General features: G+C 43.5%; 1 protein-coding gene across 1 annotated transcript in view; it reads right to left on the bottom strand.

Annotated features, from left to right (window-relative positions):
* TMEM8B (transmembrane protein 8B) overlaps positions 1-19,888 on the bottom strand; it is a 33,554-nt gene extending 13,666 nt beyond the window's left edge. Inside the window, exon 1 of the mRNA XM_081945157.1 lies at positions 19,744-19,888. Within this exon, the coding sequence (XP_081801283.1) occupies positions 19,744-19,819 (76 nt within the window). The 5' untranslated portion in view covers positions 19,820-19,888. The remainder of the gene's footprint in view (positions 1-19,743) is intronic.
* Positions 19,889-21,138: the final 1,250 nt, after the last annotated feature.

The following is a 21,138-nucleotide window of genomic DNA, read 5'->3' as shown; positions in this document are numbered from 1 at the left end:
CAAGAAGAGGGTTGGCCTACCTGACTGCGAGCTATATTATCAGGCAACTAGTCTGATGTGGATCAAGGAATGGATAATATTAAGAAATGTTAGGCTTTTGAACCAAGAGGGCCATGACTTGTTGTTGGTATGGCATGCATTTTTATGGTATAAGGGAACTAAAGAACAAGGTTATTTTAGAAAGCACTATATAAGAGAGGCTTTGTTATTAAACTGGAAGAAGGTTAAGAGGTTACATTATTTAAAAATTCCAGTCAACCATTGAAGCTTTTTCGTATTCAATAATATATAAAAAGGAACAAACAGTTAGATATGTTGAATTATTAAATACAGAGGGTGAACACAAATCTATACAAGAATTGAAGCAGGAAGGTATTGAAGTTAATTGGTATTCATATGTGCAAATACATTCTAGATACAATGAGGATAGAAAAAAGGAGGGTTTTTATGATAAAATGACTGAACTAGATAAAATCTTAACAGGTAACGATGAAAAAGTAATTTAAAAACTCTATGCCTACCTTTAGAGGTGAAATTATAGGAAGAACAAGTCAAAGAAACTATGTTAGCTTGGGGAAAAACTTTGGGCATGGGATTGATTTAGAAAAATGGCAAAAACTGTGGACTCAAAACTGTAAAATGACAATGTCAACTGCATATAAAGAGAATTTGTATAAGATGTTTTACAGGTGGCACTTACCCCCAATGAGAATAGCAAGAATGTCTAAGAATAAATCCGAAAAATGCTGGAAATGTCATCAGACGCCGGGCACATATTACCACATGTGGTGGACTTGTATTGAAGCTAAAAGATACTGGACTATAATCCACATGTGGCTGGAGAAAATGATACATAAACACATAGACTTAAAACCAGAACTCTTCCTATTGGGAATAATACCAGAAACATACAACAAGGACCTGAAATATCTGATTATAAATGTTTTAACAGCTGCCAGAATTGTATTTGCCAAAAATTGGAAAAATGAGAAATTACCAACACAGGAGGAAATTATTCAGCAAATAATGGAATGTGCTGAAATGAGTAAGCTTACATTTGAAATTAGAGAATTAGAGGATGAGCAATTTTATAGAGTATGGGATTTGTTTTACCAATGGTTAGATTAAAAAACCTGGAAATGAAATTGTTTTTTATGCAATAATAGAAAGTTATATTTACTGTTATGAACGTTTTTTTTTACTTTTTTACTTTTTATTTTTTATTATGCAATAGAGTACTTATCTACACAATATATGAAGAACAATAGTGGCTTCTGGTGGCGCTGCTGGCCTTGGAGGATGCTCCCTCGGGAACGCCAGCCCCGTGTTTGAGTAACAAGCTGCTAGGATAGCATAAATCACCTATCCAGCGGTTTGAAAAAAACCCCTCAGGAAAAGAGGGGGATGTCACGATGTTAAAAAGTTTGCTAAGCCTGAACTGCCTAAACTGACACTCAAGAGTTAAACTAAGAAAGCTTTATTGCGCAGGTCATAAAACAAAAAAAGGTTCTTATCTGAAAGTGATTTATTGCGCACGCGTTACACATTCCAAATTCCTCTCTTCTTTGTTCGGCAGCCAACTTTGGCAAACGTAGCTTTCATTATCAAAATGTAACCAATTAGTTATTTTCTGTTTCATTTACTTTTATTATTTTATTATTAAAGTTTGTTTATTAATTAGAATATTTTCTTAAAGACTATTTCTTTTCTAAATATCTCAAAAGATATGCGGAAGGGAATCAGCCACGGTCCATCGATCTCCAACAGGGTGTTTTTTCCCCTGACAACTTGGTATGCAGAGTTTGGCTTTTGATGATACCAGCTGAGATGGTTACAATTTATGGCTGTATTTTCCCTTCATGCTATGTAAAGATAACCGACTAAGCCTAATTAGCAATGTCGGAGAAAAAGAAAAAAAAGAAAAAGAAAGATGGGGCAAGCACAGATGGATCAGCTTCCTCTGACAAGGAGGCTCCCTCGGACACAGAGAAGCAAGATCAAAACGTGCTTCAGGAACAACAAATTCCTTCAGGTGCCGAGCCAAACATGGGAGAAGGAGCTACAGGACGCGACATCCACGAAACGAGGTCAGTGGTTCCTCCTTCTAAAATATCTCCAGGAGATTATGAATTTTTGGGGGCCAAGCCAAAACTTCCCACTCTGCCAGAGCCACTCCATTCCCAGACCCTCGCAGATTATCAAACGATTGATGAATGGCAACTGCCGGCAGAGTTAAAATCCTCCCACGCAGAAAGCAAAGTTTATGACATCTCCCCAGATGAGCAAGAAATGCAAAGCTATCTATATCAAATAGAACGTTTAGAAAAATATGCTAGGGAGGCGAGAGTGTGTTTTGAAGAGATAAGGCGAAGTAGAAGAAGCTCCCCCACTCCCAAAATGTCTGAGGACGCCATCTTGTCTTCTTCAAAACAACAGCCTAAGACACACCCCACAGAGTTCACTGGTCAATTAGAACAAAGAGACATGTACACGTCACCAAGGTCACGTGGTCCCTTTGAGCCCATTGAACTTCAGCATACGTATAGAAAGGAGAGGCAGCCAAAAAGTGAAGCTGCACTGCCATCTGCTGGCGGAGAAAAATTATTACAGCAAAAGATTAAGCAATTGGACCAGATTTTCAGAGATATGTCTATGAGTCCTTTAGAAGCCAAAACTTTGTCTCCAGAGGTTAAGTCTTCAACACCCCCTGGCGGTGTGGAATTCTCCCTAGATGGAAAAAGGCAAAGCCAAAGGCGAATTCGAGGAAGCCAATTTGATGTTGCCACGCAAAGGCCAATGATGCAACCCCAGCATCCCCTGGTTCAACAACCAGCTTTGCAACCAGAGCAACAAATCATTCCTCAGCAGGTATTCACAGTCACCCCCTTGACTGGTGAGTCCAAATTAAAGGAGTCAGGAGAGAATTATAAAGCCTGGGTCAGTGAAATTGCGCTCTTGCTTCGAAGAGAAGGCACATATTCCATGGTTTTTAATCCTCCCCGTCAGCCCTGGACACCTGCGATAAGAGATCTCGAAAACAGAGCTATCACGACTTTACTCATGTCAATGGAAATTGAGATCCAAGGTATCTTTCCACCTGATGCAACTGCCCAAGAAATATGGGCTATTTTGGAAGATTGCTACAGGCCCGTTTCAATTGAATCTTCATGTTTGCTCATGTCTGAGTTCCATGGTTCGAAGTTGAAACCTGGTGAACGAATTGGTGGACATTTGACCAAACTGAAAAGAATGAGAAGTGAATTGAGACAAAATGGCCATGTAATCGATGATATCCAAATGATTAGCATCATCATTAACTCATTGAATTATGAATGGAAAGATGCTGTTGCAAAGATTAACTACGTGCCTATTGCTCAACGCACAGTTAACCACGTTTGCAGACTTTTAGTGGAAGACGAAGCTATCAGGTTAGCTACCCCACATCTGCAACGGCCTCCAGCACCAAAGGCTCCAGCCAGACGTCCCTTCCGAGGAAGAGGCTACGCTCCAAGGATGCCAAAATGCTACACCTGCAACCGTGTGGGACATGACACCCGGGATTGTCCCCAACGAGTTCCAGCTCCCGCCACGTACCAGCCCAGAGGAACAGATTCCAGAGGCAGAGGTAGAGGCGGAAGACAAGGTCGTCGTGGTCCAAGGCGTGATCCACAAGCTCCGCTTGCAACACTGGCCATAACCAACGTTCCACAACCTGATCCAAAGTTCGACAGACGTCTTTTGTGGACTTTAGACAGTGGAGCAGCTGTGCACGTTACCCACAGAAGGGAACTTTTCACAGAGATGGGCGAACCAGAGCCCGAGTATCGAGAACTGTATTCCTTCACCAACCACACTTGCAAGGTTATGGGAAAAGGAACTGTTTACATTGAAGAGCTCGATACACACATCCCTGATGTTTATTACATACCTTCAGCAACCAGTAATTTGCTTAGTCAAAGTCACTTGTCTAGAGAGTTAAAGTTCCAGGTTCACCACCTCGAAAAAGCAAGTTACTTAGTTAAAGATGGTGATATTGTTGCTGAAACCATGCTGATTGGTGGTGTTTATTACTTAAAGCCAAAGCCTAAAGGGCAAGCACAGGCAAGTATGCAAACTCCAAAAAGGCACAACGCAGACCCAGAGAGAGTTGTCCCAGAGAGAGAAAGCGTTACTGTGCCAAAGGCTCCTAAAGCCAACAAACAAAGAAAACAAAAACAGATTGCTCAGAGCAAGCCTGAGGGTCCTCATGAAACTGTTAATGTTGAGAATTCACTAACTGGTAAACCTTTGCATTCCAGGTGTATTCACAAGTGGCACAGAAGATTGGGGCATGCCAGTTTCCGTGTTCTTAGAAAGATGCCGGAGTTCGCAAAAGGTTTGGATCTAAAGGGGTGTAAGGTGTTTTTGGATTGTGCGGTTTGCAAAAAGGCTAAATCCAAGGCGGCTGCAATTCCCAAACACGCTACACGCCGGTCAACACGCATTTTTGATTTGGTACACACTGACATAGTGGGTCCTTTCCCACCAACACTTGGTGGCAGAAAGTATTTTTTAACAATTGTAGATAATCATTCTAGATATGGATTTGTATATCCTATGAGAGAGAAATCTGAGACCTTTCAGATCTTTAAAGACTTTGCAGCGTTTGTTTCTACACAATACCAAGTTCGCATCGCCAGAATCCAGAGTGACCGTGGTGCAGAATTCATGTCTCAGCGTTTCCAGGACTGGATGCGTAAGAATGGAATTCTTCATCAGACATCTGCTCCATATACACCGGCTCATAACGGAGTCGTAGAAAGAAGACAAGGGGTTCTACAAACCATGATGCGTTGTCTTCTAGAAGATGCCAATCTCAGTAACGCATACTGGGGTGAAGCAATCAAATATGCAAATTACATTGTCAACCGTACTTGGAGCAGTGTAATCAATCAAACTCCTTTCTACATGCTGTATGGCTACAAGCCTGATCTCAAGAACCTCCACATTTTTGGTTCATATGCTATGGTGAACACTCCCTTAAGTCAAAGAAGAAAGGGAGGTACAGTAGCAAAGAGACTGAGATTTATGGGTATTGATGATAATTCAAAATGGTACAAATTCATTGATACTAAACATGTGATTGTCATTTCACAATCTGCTAATTTTGAGGAAGATATTGACTGGTCCAGGATTCATTCCAATGATCCTGAAGTTTATTTTCCTAGAGATGGTGTTCCAGATGCCACGCAGCCTGATGACAATTCGCAGGCAGATGTTCCTTCTACCAGTTCTTCACAACCTGATGTTCCGTCTTCGCAACCCGCGGATGCTGATGCTAGCGACGAACGTGAGGACGAGGATGATGATGATGAAGAAGAAGAAGACTGGTCTGTTGTTCCTAGACGCTCCAAGAGGGCCACAAAAGGAATCCCTCCACAACGTTATTCATGGCAACTGACAAAAACACCAGTACCTTTGATTTGCAACGTTACTCTTCCTCCAGAGACATTCACACAAATCAAACAGCTTCCTGATTCAGAACAAGACAAGTGGTATGATGCAATGCAGGATGAAATGGACAGTTTGAAGAAACTTAATGTATTCACACCTGCAAAACCTCCAGCAAACAAGAAAGTCATTGGCACCCGATGGGTCTACAGAATCAAGAAGAAACCGAATGGTGAGTCTTTATACAAAGCCAGACTGGTAGCTCAGGGTTTCGCTCAACGTTATCCTGAGGACTACACAAACACTTACTCACCAACAGTCAGAACTGAAAGTGTAAAAATTGCTTTAACCACTGCAACTATTCTTGGTTTAGAAGTTTTCCAATTTGATGTGGACACAGCTTATCTACATGCAGACCTAGATGAAGAGATCTACGTGAGAAGCCCTCCAGGATTCCGAAAGCAAGAAGGGGATACCTGGTTCCTGAACAAAAGTCTTTATGGTCTGAAACAGTCAGGTTTAATGTGGTATTTATGTCTTACTGACAAACTAAATTCAATGGGCTTTATTAAGTCCGAAACTGATGAATGCGTGTTCACAAAAAGATCTAACAATGCATATGAGATAATTCTTGTTTATGTTGATGATATTGTTTATATTGGTCCAAATAAGAAAATGAGTGAGATTTTTGCTAAAAGTTTGCAGAGATACTTCACACTAAAATCTTTAGGACACATTAGCACTTATTTAGGTGTTCAAATTGAAAAGACACAGAAGGGGTTTAGTCTTTCACAAGAGGAGAAAATTGACCACATTCTACATCATTGCAACATGAAAGATGCTAGCACAACAAAGACACCCATGCAAACAGATTTTCACAACTTAACACATGAACCAAGTCCTGAGTTCGAGGATCAAACACTTTATCGTTCAGTCATTGGTTCACTATTATACATTAGTAGTTGGACCAGACCTGACATCGCACTTAGTGTTAATCTTTTATCACGACACGTAGGTAAGGCAACACAATTTCATTGGTCATGCATTAAGAAGTTGTTGAAATACCTAAAACACACTAAACACATGAAGTTATTGCTAGAACCAACACACACTGATCAACCAAAGTTGATTTGTTTTGCCGACGCTGACTGGGCGAGCGACAAGAAGTCACGTAAAAGCACTTCTGGTTACATGATGTTCCTAAATGGTTGTCCTGTTTACTGGCAAGTGAGAAAACAGAGTTTTGTTTCATGTTCATCTACTGAAGCTGAATATGCTTGTGTTTCAGATGCTTGTAATTCTCTAACGTGGTTTGATGCTTTGATCACAGATATCTGGACACGTCCGATTCGACCAATCACCGTGATGGAAGATAATGTATCTGTTGTCTATATTTCTGAGTCACATTTCACAGGTTCTAGGTCCAGACACATTGACATTCGTTATCAAAACACAAAGCAATTAGTTAAGCAAGGTTTTGTTAAATTGCAATATGTTTCTACACATGATCAGATTGCAGACATGCTTAACAAACCACTTGCCGCAAATCAACACGAGTATCTGCGAAAAAAGATGTGCCTTAATTGATGATTTGATTATGTCAGCCCAGACTAGCAAAAGAAGGGGTGTCACGATGTTAAAAAGTTTGCTAAGCCTGAACTGCCTAAACTGACACTCAAGAGTTAAACTAAGAAAGCTTTATTGCGCAGGTCATAAAACAAAAAAAGGTTCTTATCTGAAAGTGATTTATTGCGCACGCGTTACACATTCCAAATTCCTCTCTTCTTTGTTCGGCAGCCAACTTTGGCAAACGTAGCTTTCATTATCAAAATGTAACCAATTAGTTATTTTCTGTTTCATTTACTTTTATTATTTTATTATTAAAGTTTGTTTATTAATTAGAATATTTTCTTAAAGACTATTTCTTTTCTAAATATCTCAAAAGATATGCGGAAGGGAATCAGCCACGGTCCATCGATCTCCAACAGGGTGTTTTTTCCCCTGACAGGGGAGGTGAGCTGTCTGGCATAGGGTAGAGGCCCCCGGTGGCCACAGAAGCAATTCTGTGACGTGAAGGGTATGAACTCCCCAGGAAGCCCAACAATCTCCTCATCTCAGGACGCTTCTGCCTTTGCAGAAACAAAAGGCAGCGTCCATCCCTGCTGTTTCAATGCTTATTCTACATCTGAACAAGACGCAGGCGGAGCAAACCAGGAGGTCAATATATCGCAAGTACAAGCCTTAACTCCGTAGATTATATCTCCTTCTGTAAACTTAAAGGGAACTTTTAAAAAATGGCGCTGGAATAATAAAGGGTGTGGTGAAAACGAAAGTGAAGCGGAAAGCTGATTAGCACTTGTTAAGTGCTTGTTAGTGCTGCTGAAGACTTGACAGAATAGGTGGATTTTCTGGACTGAACAAATTGGTTGCTTAAAAGCTTGATTTGAATACTTTGAAATGGCTTCAAAGCAGGCAAAATTCAATGTTTCAAAAAGTGCTGGTAGTTTGCCAGCACAGTCACAAAACCTGCAGTCTTTACTACCTCCGGTGGAAACACAAACACAAAGCCTGACACTGGAGGATCTACAAAATAATTTACAAAATGCATTAAAAGAACAGGCAGTTGTCCTCGAGGGGAAAATTGCAAGTGCCTTTAAAGATGTCGCTGATGAAATATCTGGAATTAAGGATTTAATCCAAACACCTAACCAAGAGATAAGGGAGAATATAGTTGAGGCATTTAAAGGATTATTTGGTTACGTAACATCTCTCGATGAGAAGGTGGATGAAATTAATGAGTCTAATATAAAGTTGAACAATAAACCTATGGAGGCACAAAGTAAAATTGATAAGTCGGATACAATACAATACAGAACAATGGAATTTGCCTGAGGATAAGGGGTTTGAAAGAACATAACCAAGAAAATTTAAGAGAGATTTTTGCAGACGCTTTCGCTCAATTAACTGGGGAACCAAAGGTTGAATGTGCCTGGCAAATCAACAAAATTTACCGCATTAATTCATGGATTGCCAGACAAAGACAACTGCCAAGAGATATTATAATCTATTTTGTCACCAGGAAAATTAGGAATGAAATATTGCAAGCAACCTATAAAAACAAACAGCAAGTGGCAGGTCAAGATGTGATAGTATTGAAGGAAATCCCCCCCAAAATGTTGAGATCTAGAAAGGACTATGCATTTCTAGTGGATGAACTTAGAAAGCGCCAGATTCAATACAGATGGGAGACCCCAGCCGGATTGGTGGTGAACTACCTGGGAGAAAGACATCATCTCAACTCTGTCTGGAAGGCAAAAGATTTTTATAGCATAGTATTAAAGGCAGGATGCCCCTCATCTCCAGGTCCCAAAGAAAGAAAAGAGGCAGAGGACCCCAGGCAGCAAGATAATCAGGCACAAACTGGGGTTGTGAGTTTATTGCAGGAAACAGAAGAAATTATGGAACAGAGACAAACCTGTGCGGCTAATGTAAAGAACAAGAATTAAAGTCTCAACAAGCCCAGATGATAGTCCAAGATAATATAAACATGAGCACAGAAGCAGTGGGAGGAGCTAGACCGAAGGTGAAATCCCAGCAAGATTTTCAGGCAGCTCTTAGAAAGCTTCAGCGTGCTGAAGATGACAATTAAATTTCTAACTTGGAACGTCAATGGCTTAAACTCACCACAAAAAAGGGAAAAAAAGTTCACTATTTGAAACAATTTTAAAATGATGTAATTTGCTTACCAGAAACACACATTAGAACACAGGATCAGAAATACTTTTTTTTTTTTTGAAAAGAATTTTATTGGTTTTTTTAACATTTATAAGGGAAAAGGTAAATGGAAAGGTATACAAATTTTGGCAGTTGCAAAGTGTGGCAGACGCCCCCCCCCTCCAAACTCATAAAATACATCTAGGTATAAAACATTGATACATAATCATATATAATCAGCATGTTAGTTCTATTAATATTTTCCATCAGTTTACGCATTGTAGTATATGTTCCACATATAATTCCATTACTACTTTCGGTCATTTTATAATATGAAATTTTCTTGTTTATTTTTGTGATCTGAGCTTTCTTGGTATTGCCCCTTCTCCCCCCGCTGGCAGAGCTCCGGCCCCTCCCGTGTCCTGCATATCCATAGTAGGATCTTCTGTTTTTTCTAGGTTTGTTTTGCTTTTTTCCATAAAGGCCTGTGCCTCTATGGGTGTGTTAATTCTAATTCTTGTCTCCTCCCAGAATATCAGCATACCTTCAGGCATCAACCATCTAAACCACACCCCCTTCTGGTATAATTTATTCGCCAATTGCGAATAACTTTTCCTTTTTTCCCTAATTTTCTTGGGGATCTGCTTCAGGATGGTTATCTCCCTGTCGTGGTATGTTAATGCCTGCCCCCTTTGCACACCCAGAATTTCATCTCTTGTGCTTTTTCTAAGGAATTTAATATGGACCTCCCTGGGTACATTGTGTGTTCTAGCATAAGCAGAGTTCACTCTATAAACCAGATCTATCTCCCATTCCATCTGTTGTTTTTCCTTGTGGATGTATTCAGCCAAGATGTTAGTCATAATGTCCCTTATATTTTCCCCATCTGCTTCTATAACATTTTGAAATCTAAGATAAAAGGACATTCTCTCAAACTCTGTTTTCATTTGTTGGATATCAAGTTCCTTGTTTCCCCTCTGCACTGCTTCAACCCCCCCCCCTCACCTCCGCCACCCCACCCTCCACAAGGTCCAGTCTCTGTGAGTTCTTGTAGATTTGAACTTGATTCTCTTTAATTTCTTCCTTCATTTCCTTTAATTGTTTCTTGATTTCTTCCTGGCCCTGTATAAGTTGCTGCAGCATTTGTTGCAAATCCATCTCTGTGCTCTTAGGTTGCATCAGGTCTGTGATCTTTGATTGTGTGGCAGGACTGGATGTTGCAGATGTCGGGGCAGAAGTAGCAAAGCCAGGTTTTCCAGGGGGTGGTCTTTTAGGAGACATAGTTTATAAGGTAAAGAGATCAGTCAGTATGGAGAATGGACAGCTGGAGAAGCAGGGCAGCCAGATGAGTCCAGGAGGCAGAAGAACCAGACAGAGGAGAATCTCTCTAGTCAGTCTGGCAATAGAGAAAATTTTTTCCCCCAGAGAGTTCAAAGAATAACAATCCACAGGAGATTCTTCTGGGTGACCGGAAGCCTGAATTTTAAAGGTGGAGTCAGGTTTCAGAGTTCATGAAGACAACGGAAGTGTGCCATCTTGCCCTGCCAGCTTTGGGCTCAGAGGCATAACAAAGTTTTAAAAAGTTCACAAAGTTCTCAGATCATCCATAAATTATGGAGCTAAGTTCAGTGAAAAATCACTTTTGCAGGGGTGAGGCATCATTGGTTGGCTCTCCCCCCTCCTCCTTCCCCTGGGGCTGAGAGCAGAATTATTTCAAGCCGCTTATCCAAATCCCCCTCCCTCCAGCCGCGCCTCCAAGGAAATCCGAAAGTTAAAGTTATAGAATGCTGAAAAGTCCTTTAAGTCCAAAGAGGGAATGAAGGGGGGAAGCATCTCACCACACCGCCGCTGCTTCCTTCTATTGTTTCATCGTCCGATCAGCCTGTTGCGAGACGCGAAGCGCCCTCCGAGACTGCTCACCGATGCCTAGAGCGAAGCGGGGGGCCCCCACCAGCCGCCGCCGATGCCAGGATCCCCCGCGAAGCCGCTCCTTCAGCAGGACGCCTCTCCGGGGCGTCCTGTGCCCCCCAAGAGTGGGGAAGCCCAACGGGGAGCCGGAGCGGGCAAAGGACTTGCCCGTTGCCATCAGCTGCCGGAACCGGAAGAGGATCAGAAATACTTGATGAACGCAAGACTGGGATCGCATTTCGTAGCATCTGCTCCGAAGAAGAAAAATGGTATAGTCATATATTTAAGAAAAGACTTAAAGGCTGAATTAATTGAAGCAGATCCTCAAGGTAGATATATTGCAATTCAACTATTAATAGAAGGAAAGAAAATACTCTTAACAGGAGTATATGCTCCCAATCAACAACAAGAAAAAATTTATAAGTTGCTTCACACTAAATTAAGACAATGGGGTCACAGATCCTGCATTTTACTGGGCGATTGGAATGGAGTACTGGATCCCGTTCAAGATAAGAAGAGGCTTTTGCAAAATACCCAAACACAAACAAGATTACCTAAATCCTTTTTTGATATGATGGATGACTTTGAACTGAGAGATATCTGGAGAGAACGGAATGTTAAAGAACAGGATTTCACTTTCTTTTCTGATAGGCGCCAATCCTTTTCCAGAATTGATTTTATACTAATTACAAATGACTTTTTTTCCAGGGTGAAGAAGACTAAGATATGCCTGAGAACTTTAACAAACCACAACCCGGTTTGGATGGAATTTGAATATGGAGACCGACCTGGGAGGTCTTGGAGATTAAATGAAAATCTATTTAGATATGAGAAAAATGTTACGGAATGTAAAAAACTATTGAAAGAATATTTTGCTTTTAATATGCATAAGGGGATATCTATGGAAATGGTTTGGGATGCAAGTAAAGCATATATGAGAGGTGTTCTAATAAATTTGAATAATATTTATAGGCGCAGACAAAGGGAGAAACAAAGGGAATTAGAGGAAGAGATTTTTAAAAAAGCAGGAGTTCTTTTTGTCTAAACCAGATGATAAGAAGACAAAAGAGATAATTACTTTATTGCGAGGGCAGTTTAATATGTTAATGTCGGACCAGATAGCCACTAATCTTCTATATGCTAAACATAACACTTTTTGCAATGCCAATAAACCAGGTAGATGGTTAGCACATATGTTAAGGAAAAAACAAAGATCTCATAATATAGAGAAAGTAGAATACAAAGGGAAAGAAGTTTTTCAACAGGATATGATTAAAAAGACTTTTTTAGAATTTTACACCAGATTGTATGCTGGTGACAAAATACAAGGGTCAGACATAGACCGATATTTGGAGAAAGAGAAAATTCCTATACATACAGATGAGCAAAGGGGAAGATTGAATCAACTTGTAACTACAGAGGAAATCTTCCTGGCAATTAAGCAGTTAAAAATCGGCAAAGCTCCTGGCACAGATGGCTTGACAGCAGTTTATTATAAAAAGTTACAACTAGAAATGATGGAGCCTCTTAGGGAACTATTTAATAAAATTCAAATGGAAGGCAGGGTCCCACCATCCTGGAAAACAGCTTTTATTTCATTGATTCCAAAAGAAGATCAGGATCCTACCCAGCCAAAAAACTACAGGCCTGTTTCATTAGTTAATACAGATTATAAAATTTTTGCTAAAATATTGGTAAATAGGTTAATGCCAATTGCGCAACAAACGATTCACAATGATCAGTCTGGTTTTATACAGGGGAGACAAATGAAAAGTAATGTAAGACAAATCATCAATATAATGGAATATTTGGGAAAGTATAACCAAGTGCCGGCAGTGCTTTTATTCTTAGATGCGGAGAAAGCATTCGATCAAGTCAATTGGCAATTTTTAATAAAAATATTACAAAAGATGCAGTTCAGAGAGCATTTCATGCAATTTATCAATGGGGCCCAGGGAGGCAGTTGGGCCTGCTGATTGTATACTTGGCTCCTCGCTATACATCAGCGGCCCTGCCCGAGCTCCTCGAGCTGATCTCAGAGACGGCAGTTGAGATCCCCAGGCTTTTGGTCATGGGGGACTTCAACCTGCCGTCGACGGGAGCAGCATCTGAGGTGGCTCGGGAGTTCATGGCTTCCATGACAGCCATGGGCCTGACCCAATTAATTCAGGGCCCCACACACGAGGGCGGTCACACACTGGACCTTATTTTTGTATCTGAACAGTGGACGAGTGATCTGGGAATAGGGGACTTAGTCATTACTCCCCTGTCATGGTCAGATCACTCATGTCTCCGGCTCGACTTCCCTGCCGCTAACCCCCACCGCGAGGAGGCGGAGCCAGCCTGTCCAAGCTGGTACCGCCCCAAGCACCTGATGGAACCGGATAGGTTCCAGACGGAACTTGGGCCACTACCTGTAGCCCTGACCCGCGCTCGGTCGGAGGACCTAGTGGCCGCCTGGAATACGGCGGTGGCTGGGGCCTTGGACCGGGTTGCGCCTTTGCGACCTCTCCTGCGGCAGCGATCCACCGGAGCTCCTTGGTATACCGAGGAGCTGAGGGTGATGAAGCGCCATAGGAGACGTCTAGAGAGCAGGTGGAGATCCTCACGCTCCGAGTCTGATCGAACACAGGTAAGAGCCTATTTACGGACCTACCTTGTGGCATTGAGAGCGGCCAAACGTAGACATTGTGCCGCTCTTATTGCGTCCGCGGATAACCGCCCTGCTGCCCTGTTTAGGGTGACCCGCTCTCTCCTGTCACAGGGGACGCGGGGGGCACCCTTGCAGGGTTTGGGGAATATCTGCAGGACAAAGTCGCTCAGATCCGGAGCGGATGGGCCCCCTCCAGTGGGCCGGACGAGCCGTCAACAGTGAGTCTTGTGAGACCATTCTGGGAGGAGTTTGACTCTGTTGCCCCCGAGGATTTGGACAGGTTGCGTGGACGGCTGCGACCCACCACATGTTCAATGGACCCGTGTCCCTCCTGGCTGGTACTGGCATCCTGGGAGGTGACACGAGGCTGGCTTCTGGGCCTGGTGAACGCCTCATTGGGTGAGGGCTTCCTACCAACTGCCTTGAAAGAGGCGGTGGTGAGGCCCTTGCTCAAGAGGCCTTCACTGGACCCAATGGAGCTGACTAATTATCGTCCAGTCTCCAACCTTCCCTTTTTAGCGAAGGTTGTTGAGAATGTGGTGGCACAGCAATTTCCACGACACCTTGACGAATCCGAATATCTAGACCCACGCCAGTCCGGCTTCCGACCCGGGCACAGCACAGAGACAGCCTTGGTCGCGCTGGTTGATGATCTCTGGAGGGCCAGAGATAGAGGTTGTTCCTCTATCCTGGTCCTATTAGACCTCTCAGCAGCTTTTGATACCATCGACCATGGTATCCTATTGCGCCGGCTGGAGGGGATGGGAGTCGGAGGCACCGTTTTATGGTGGTTCGGCTCCTACCTCTCCGACCGGTCGCAATGTGTGTTGACAGGGGGGCAGAGGTCGACCCTGAGGTCACTCACTTGTGGGGTGCCACAGGGGTCGGTCCTCTCGCCCCTCCTGTTCAACACATATGTGAAGCCACTGGGAGAGATCATCCGTGGTTTTGGGGTTGAATACCATCTGTACGCTGATGATACTCAGCTGTACGTTTCAACCCCAAATCACCCCAGCGAGGCTGTCGAAGTGATGTCCCGGTGTTTGGAAGCCGTCGGGGTCTGGATGGGGGACAACAGACTCAAACTCAACCCCTCCAAGACTGAGTGGCTGTGGCTACCGGCACCTCGGTTCAGTCAGCTGACTCCAACGCTGGCCATAGGGGGCGAACAACTGCCCCCTGTGGAACGGGCGCGCAATTTGGGCGTCCTCCTAGATGCCCGGCTGTCAATGGACGACCATGTGGCAGCCGTGGCTAGGGGGGCGTTCCACCAGGTCCGCCTGGTGTGCCAATTGCACCCCCTTCTGGACCGGGATGCCCTACGCACGGTCACTCATGCACTGGTGACGTCTCGCCTGGACTACTGTAATGCTCTCTACATGGGGCTTCCCTTGGGATGTGCACGAAGACTGCAGCTAGTCCAGAACGCAGCCGCGCGGGCAGTCATGGGGAGTACTAGGTACTCCCACGTAACACCGCTCCTGCGCGAGCTGCACTGGCTACCTGTGGTCTTTCGGGTGCGTTTCAAGGTTTTGACCACCATCTTTAAAGCGCTCCATGGCATAGGGCCTAGTTACCTGCGGGATCGCATCCTCCCACATACATCCCTGCGGCCAATTCGCTCTCACAGGGAGGGGCTTCTCCTGGTGCCGTCCTCTAGGCAATGCCAACGGGCGACACCGAGGAGTAGGGCCTTCTCTGTGATGGGCCCAACCCTCTGGAATGACCTCCCCCCCGACATTAGAACCACCACTGACTTCCGCTCCTTCCGGCAGAAACTGAAGACACACCTGTTCCGACTGGCTGGCCTGGCATAATTCTTAACGTCTACCTTCTGGCATATATATTTCCTACTGGTTTTTTAGGGGACTTAATTTTATAGGACACTGGGGTTTTAAATTTTGTATATTTTAAATTATTTATTTAGCAATTACAGTTCTGTCTATTTTATCCTCCTCTTATTTATGTATTTATCCATTTAATAATTTTTAATTGTTATTGTATGATGTTTTTGATATGGACTGTACACCGCCCCGAGTCCCTTTTGGGAGAGGGGGCGGTCTAGAAGTGCTAAATAAATAAATAAATAAATAAATAAATAAATAAATAAATAAATAAATAAATAAAAGCAATATACCAGAAACAGACAGCACAAATAATATTTAATGGAGGCTTAACAGAATCTTTTAAAATTGAAAAAGGAACAAGATAGGGATGTCCCTTGTCTCCATTATTGTTTATTTTAACCCTGGAATTGTTATTGAATAGAATACGTGGGTCTGAAAAATTACAAGGAATTAAGATTAGGCACTACGAATACAGAGTAGGAGCATTTGCGGATGACTTGGTTGTAACTTTAACCCAGCCAGGGGAATCAGTTACAGGTTTAATGAATATAATTAATCAATATGGTCAAGTATCTGGGTTCAAAGTAAATCTAGGGAAGACAAAGATGATAGCTAAAAATATGACTACGAACCAAAAAAAAAAAAAGAATTAGAAAGAGCAACAGGATGTGAGATAGTAAAAAAGGTTAAATATTTAGGAATTTATATTACAACTTGATAACTTGATAAAACAAATTAGGGATCAGGGTCCAATGCATATAAAAAGGCTGTACAATGTATTGATAGAAATAGACTCAGAAACAAAATTAGTTAAAGATTGTATGATAAAATGGGCACAAAATTTCAAGGAACCAATAATGATGGAATCATGGGAAGAGATTTGGGTAAGAAATGTAAAATTTACACAAGCTCAGAACTTGAGAGAGAATTTCTATAAGATGTTGTACAGATGGCATTTATATCCAAAAAGGCTAGCCTGTATGTAAAGTTAAAGCATTTTGGATAAAAATATGGTGGGTTATTCAAAATATTTTGAAAAAGAGGATAAAGTTCACGCCCCAGTTGTTTCTGTTAGGTATAGTTCCAGAATGTACTCTTATAGAGATTAATCTGATCTTGAACCTAACGACGGCAGCAAGATTGTTGGTGGCGTAATACTGGAAGAAGGAAGAGTTGCCTACTATCCAAGAATGGACGTTAAAAGTAGTAAATTTAGCAGAGATGGCCAAATTTCAGCGTATTTGAAAGATCATTCGGATGAGAAGTACAAGCTGGACTGGAGAAGATGGATTGACTATATTCAAAACAAATACCGGACTAAAAAATTTCAGTTAGCTTATGAATGAAGGCATAAGGAATGCTACAATTTATTTAAAGCTAGTTTAATAAAGCTATTAAAGCACAAGAATAGTAACATGTTAAAATTAGTTAGCTTATGTTAGCGTATGGTTGTTAAATGTTTATACCCTGTATTTTGCTCTGGGGGGAGGGAAGAGGGGTAGGGATGAGGGAAGAGGGAAGGGTAAGGGAGGTAATAATTGTAAAACTTATTAAAATTTTGATTTACAAAAAGAACAATAATGAACCTAATGTATAATAGTGGGATGATTTGAACCTCTAGGTATAATTGTAGGTAATGATCATTCTATACTATAAAGATTTTTGCTATACTAAATGGACTAATGATGATGTAATGAACAATGGATACATATATGAATTGAAATAACTAAAGACTATATGGATTAATAATTAATAATGGAAAATTATATTTGGAGTTGTGGATGATTGATGACATTATGGTTAATTGAAAGTATAAATGTGCAATACGAATTAATAGGAATCTTTTGTCTTAATCTTTGTTTTTACTCTCTAGAGATAGCCAATATTATAATTCTATAAAGACTTATTGTTATTTAATAGATAATTATGGATTCAAGGAAATAAGGGCTGTCACAAATGAAAGAATATTAATGGTAATCTGAACACATAATGCTCAATGAAATATTTAGTTATATTTAATGGATAACCAGTGACTTTATTTTTAATTGTAAAAACTGTTGCACAAAAACTTGTAACCAAACGACACGCTTGATGAAATTGAGGAAAGTTGTTTTTCCTCCTTGCTTTTGTTCTGTATGTGTTGTCTTTGTTTTTTAAAGAAAAAATAAATAAATAAATATTTTTTTTTAAAAAAAAGAATAATGGAATAGCCTGCACAAAGGCTGGAAAGGAAGCACAGAATCCTAGGCAGGAAGGGGCCTCAGAGGTCTTCTAATCTAGTCCATCCCCCTACTCAAGACAGGAGACCCTGTACTATCCCAGTCAAATGGTTGTCCAGTCTATTTTTGAAAACCTCCAGCAATGGAAAAGCCACAACTCTGGGAGGCAAACTATTCCACTGGTTAACTGTTCTTGCTGTCAAAAAATTTCTCCATACTACTAAGTTGGATCTCTTTTTAACAAACTTCTACCCATTACTTCTTGTCCTGCCCTCTGTTGCCCTGGAGAATAAGTCAATCCCCTCAAGATGGCTATCATGTCACCCCTAGTCCTTCTCTTTGATAGGCTAGACTTTCCTAGCTCCCTCACCCATTCATCCTATGATCTAGCCCACAGACCCTTTATCATTTTTCTTGATCTTCTCTGGGCACTTTTTAGGGTCTCGACATCCTTTTTGGTCATGATGACCAGAACTGTATGGAGTCCTCCAAGTGTGGCCTCACCAGTGCAGTATAGAGTGGCATTATAATTTCTCATGATCTTGATGCTATCCTTCTATTGATGTATCCAAGGACTGCATTGGCTTTTTTGGCAGCTGCAGCACACGGCTGGCTCATAACAAAGTGGTTGTCCACCAGGACACCCAGATCCCTTTCACTACTATCAACCCAGGTACATTCTATATCTATGCATTTCATTTTTCTGCCTAAGTATTTTCTCACCGTTGAGCTGCATCTTGTTGGATAGGACCCAATGCTCAGGTCTGCCAAAATCCTTCTGGATATTGGCTCTATCGTCACAAGTGTTAGCAACTTCCTCCAGCTTGGTGTCAACTGCAAATTTTCTGAGCTTCAATCTTCTCATCTGGATCATTTGTTAAGATGTGGAAGAGTCCTGGGCCTGAGGCAGAGCCTTAGGTTACCCCACCATACTCCCCTCCATGTAGATGCAGTCAGCCAGTTGGTTAACCAGTTGGTCAGCCAGTTACAAATCCATCTGGTGGTGATGCTGTCTATCCCACATTGTTCTATCTTGCCAAGAAGTAGGCAGTGGTCTATTTTATCAAATGTGTTACTGGAGCCCAAGTAGACTTTGCCACAGTATTTTGCTGGTCCACTAATTTAGTCACTTAATCAAAGAAGGATATAAGACTTGTCTGGCATGATCCATTTTTTAAAAACCCATGCTGGCTTCTAGCAGGCTGACTCCTTCAGAGATACATGTCTGTAATGGCTGCATAGAAGCTGAGAATGGAAAAGGGGGGGCGGAATCAGGGCCCAATCCATGACATCTTGGTTTGGCCTCAGGATTGCCTTTCAGTTTGAGCAGTCTAGGAACTCTCAATATGGAGTTTGAAATGCTCCCGTCCCCCATGCCTTTTCCAGGAAACAAGTCAGAGACCCTCACTTGGACAAACTCAAGTAAAACATGCTGTGGTGGGGAGCTTGTGCATTCAATATCCTCAGAGAGGTCAAAAAGCTGATGCAGAAATTAGGACAATCCCGCAAGCCTGCAAGTTTCCTTAGGCACCAAAACAGCACCAAGAACTATCCAGGAGCCGTTCCCACTCACAAACCCCCACCACTCCGCCCCCGCTGTCCTTCCCCCGATGCTTCCCGCGCGCTCCCTATTAGCACCGCGGGGTCTTTGGCGGGCCGCGGTAGGGCTGGAAGGCCATTCCGCCTGCAGGCGCAGGGCCGCTGGGAGGCAAGATGGCCAGCCCGTTCCAGAAAGGCGCGGGATCTGCTGCGAAGCTGGGCGGAAGATGCTGCCGGGGCCCGCAGCGCCGCAGCTCCCCCAGTCTCCCGCGCCGGCGCGGCTCGCGTTCAGCACCGCGGCGGGGGAGAGCTCCGAGCGCCTGGCCGAAGGGTTCCGGGCGGCTCCTTCAGCACCAGGAGCCCCGGACAGCTCACGCCGGGCCCGCTCCCCCCGCCCCAGGGCTGCCCGCCCGCCCGCCCTCCGCGCACTCACCGGCCGGCGGGTGCAGGCTGAGCCCGGCGAGCAGCTGGAGCAGCAGCTGGAGCCGCCCGAGAGCCGCGCCGCCCATACCGAGAAGTCCGCGCCGGGACGGGCCGCCGCGCTCGGGCTCCCGCAGAAGTGGCCGCAGCCATGACGTCGTTGGGGCCAGCTGCCGCCAGGCTGCCGCGCCTTCCCCATTGGCCCGGCGCGAGAGGCTGCCCGGGAAGGCCGCGGTTGTCCATTGGCCGCCACAGCCGCCGCTCACTCACCCGCCGAGCAGGGAGGCTCCGCCCCTGCCACGGCCCGGGAGCCGCTGTATTGACCACCTGTGCGCTTGCCCGGCGTGGAGGCGGCGGCCTGGAAAGCCACGATTTGACCAGGGCGGAGCCTTTGGTGCTCGGAGTGGCGGAGCCTCGGAAGAAGGAACGGGCGGCGCAGGAGCGCGGAGGTTGCCTTCCGGCCTCCCGAGGACCCTAGCAGGGAAGCGGCCACAGCGGGGGCGCAGCAGGCTTGGGGAATGACCGCTGGTACCTTATGCAGCTTAAAACCCCATCTCCAGAAGTGGGGTCCCCCTCAGCAAGATTTTCCCCGAAGGGCTTCAGGCAGCTGTAAACTTTCCTTGGCGGACTTTCACTTCGTATTCAGCCACATTCTTCCCGCATCCCATTGACCTCAACTCACCTGAAGTTTTAGCATAAACGGTGATGTCATGCCAGCCCATAATTCCGTCAATCACACTGCCCTGGTGGACAGCAGAGAAACTCGGATTTCCTGGAAGTGGCAAGGAAACTATCCTGTTTTATCACCCCAGTCTTCCCAGTCTGAGGAGGGAAACTTCCATCTCCAGTATCAATCTTATTGTGAGTAAATAGTATAGTCTTTATTGTCATTGTGCAAAATAAATACAACAAAATTGGTTTTAGCCTCACTGGTGCAAAATTATAGCGGAAACGAAAAAAGAAAGAAAAAGAAAAAACTAGTCATTCGTTTCCGCATCTGCATGGAGTGATTGTGGTTGTATTTAAAAGTCTGACAGCCCAAGGATAGTAACTATCTTTAAACCTATTTGTTCAACTGGCCATACTTTGATGCCTTCTGCCCGATGGTAGAAGTGCAAAGAGACACTGACCAGGGTATGAATCATCTCTGAGTATTTTCCTTACTCTGCTAAAGCAGCGAGACCTGGTGATGTCATCCAGTGGTGTCAGAGGGCAACCAATGGTTTCTTCTGCCGAATTGATCCCCCTCTGTAGGGCCTTCCTGCCTGCAGCTGTTAAACCAGCGTACCATACTATAATGCAATATGTGAGGACACTGTCTATGGTGGACCAATAGAAAGAGTTCATCAGCTGTTGTTCCACCTGATTTTTTCGCAGGACTCTAAGGAAATGAAGTCTCTGTTGGGCC

The sequence above is a fragment of the Natrix helvetica genome (assembly GCF_964273705.1).
Source record: "Natrix helvetica genome assembly, chromosome: 2".
Lineage (NCBI taxonomy): Eukaryota > Metazoa > Chordata > Lepidosauria > Squamata > Natricidae > Natrix > Natrix helvetica.
The sequence above is the reverse complement of the archived record's forward strand: the minus strand, read 5'-3'. Positions and strand labels throughout refer to the sequence as shown.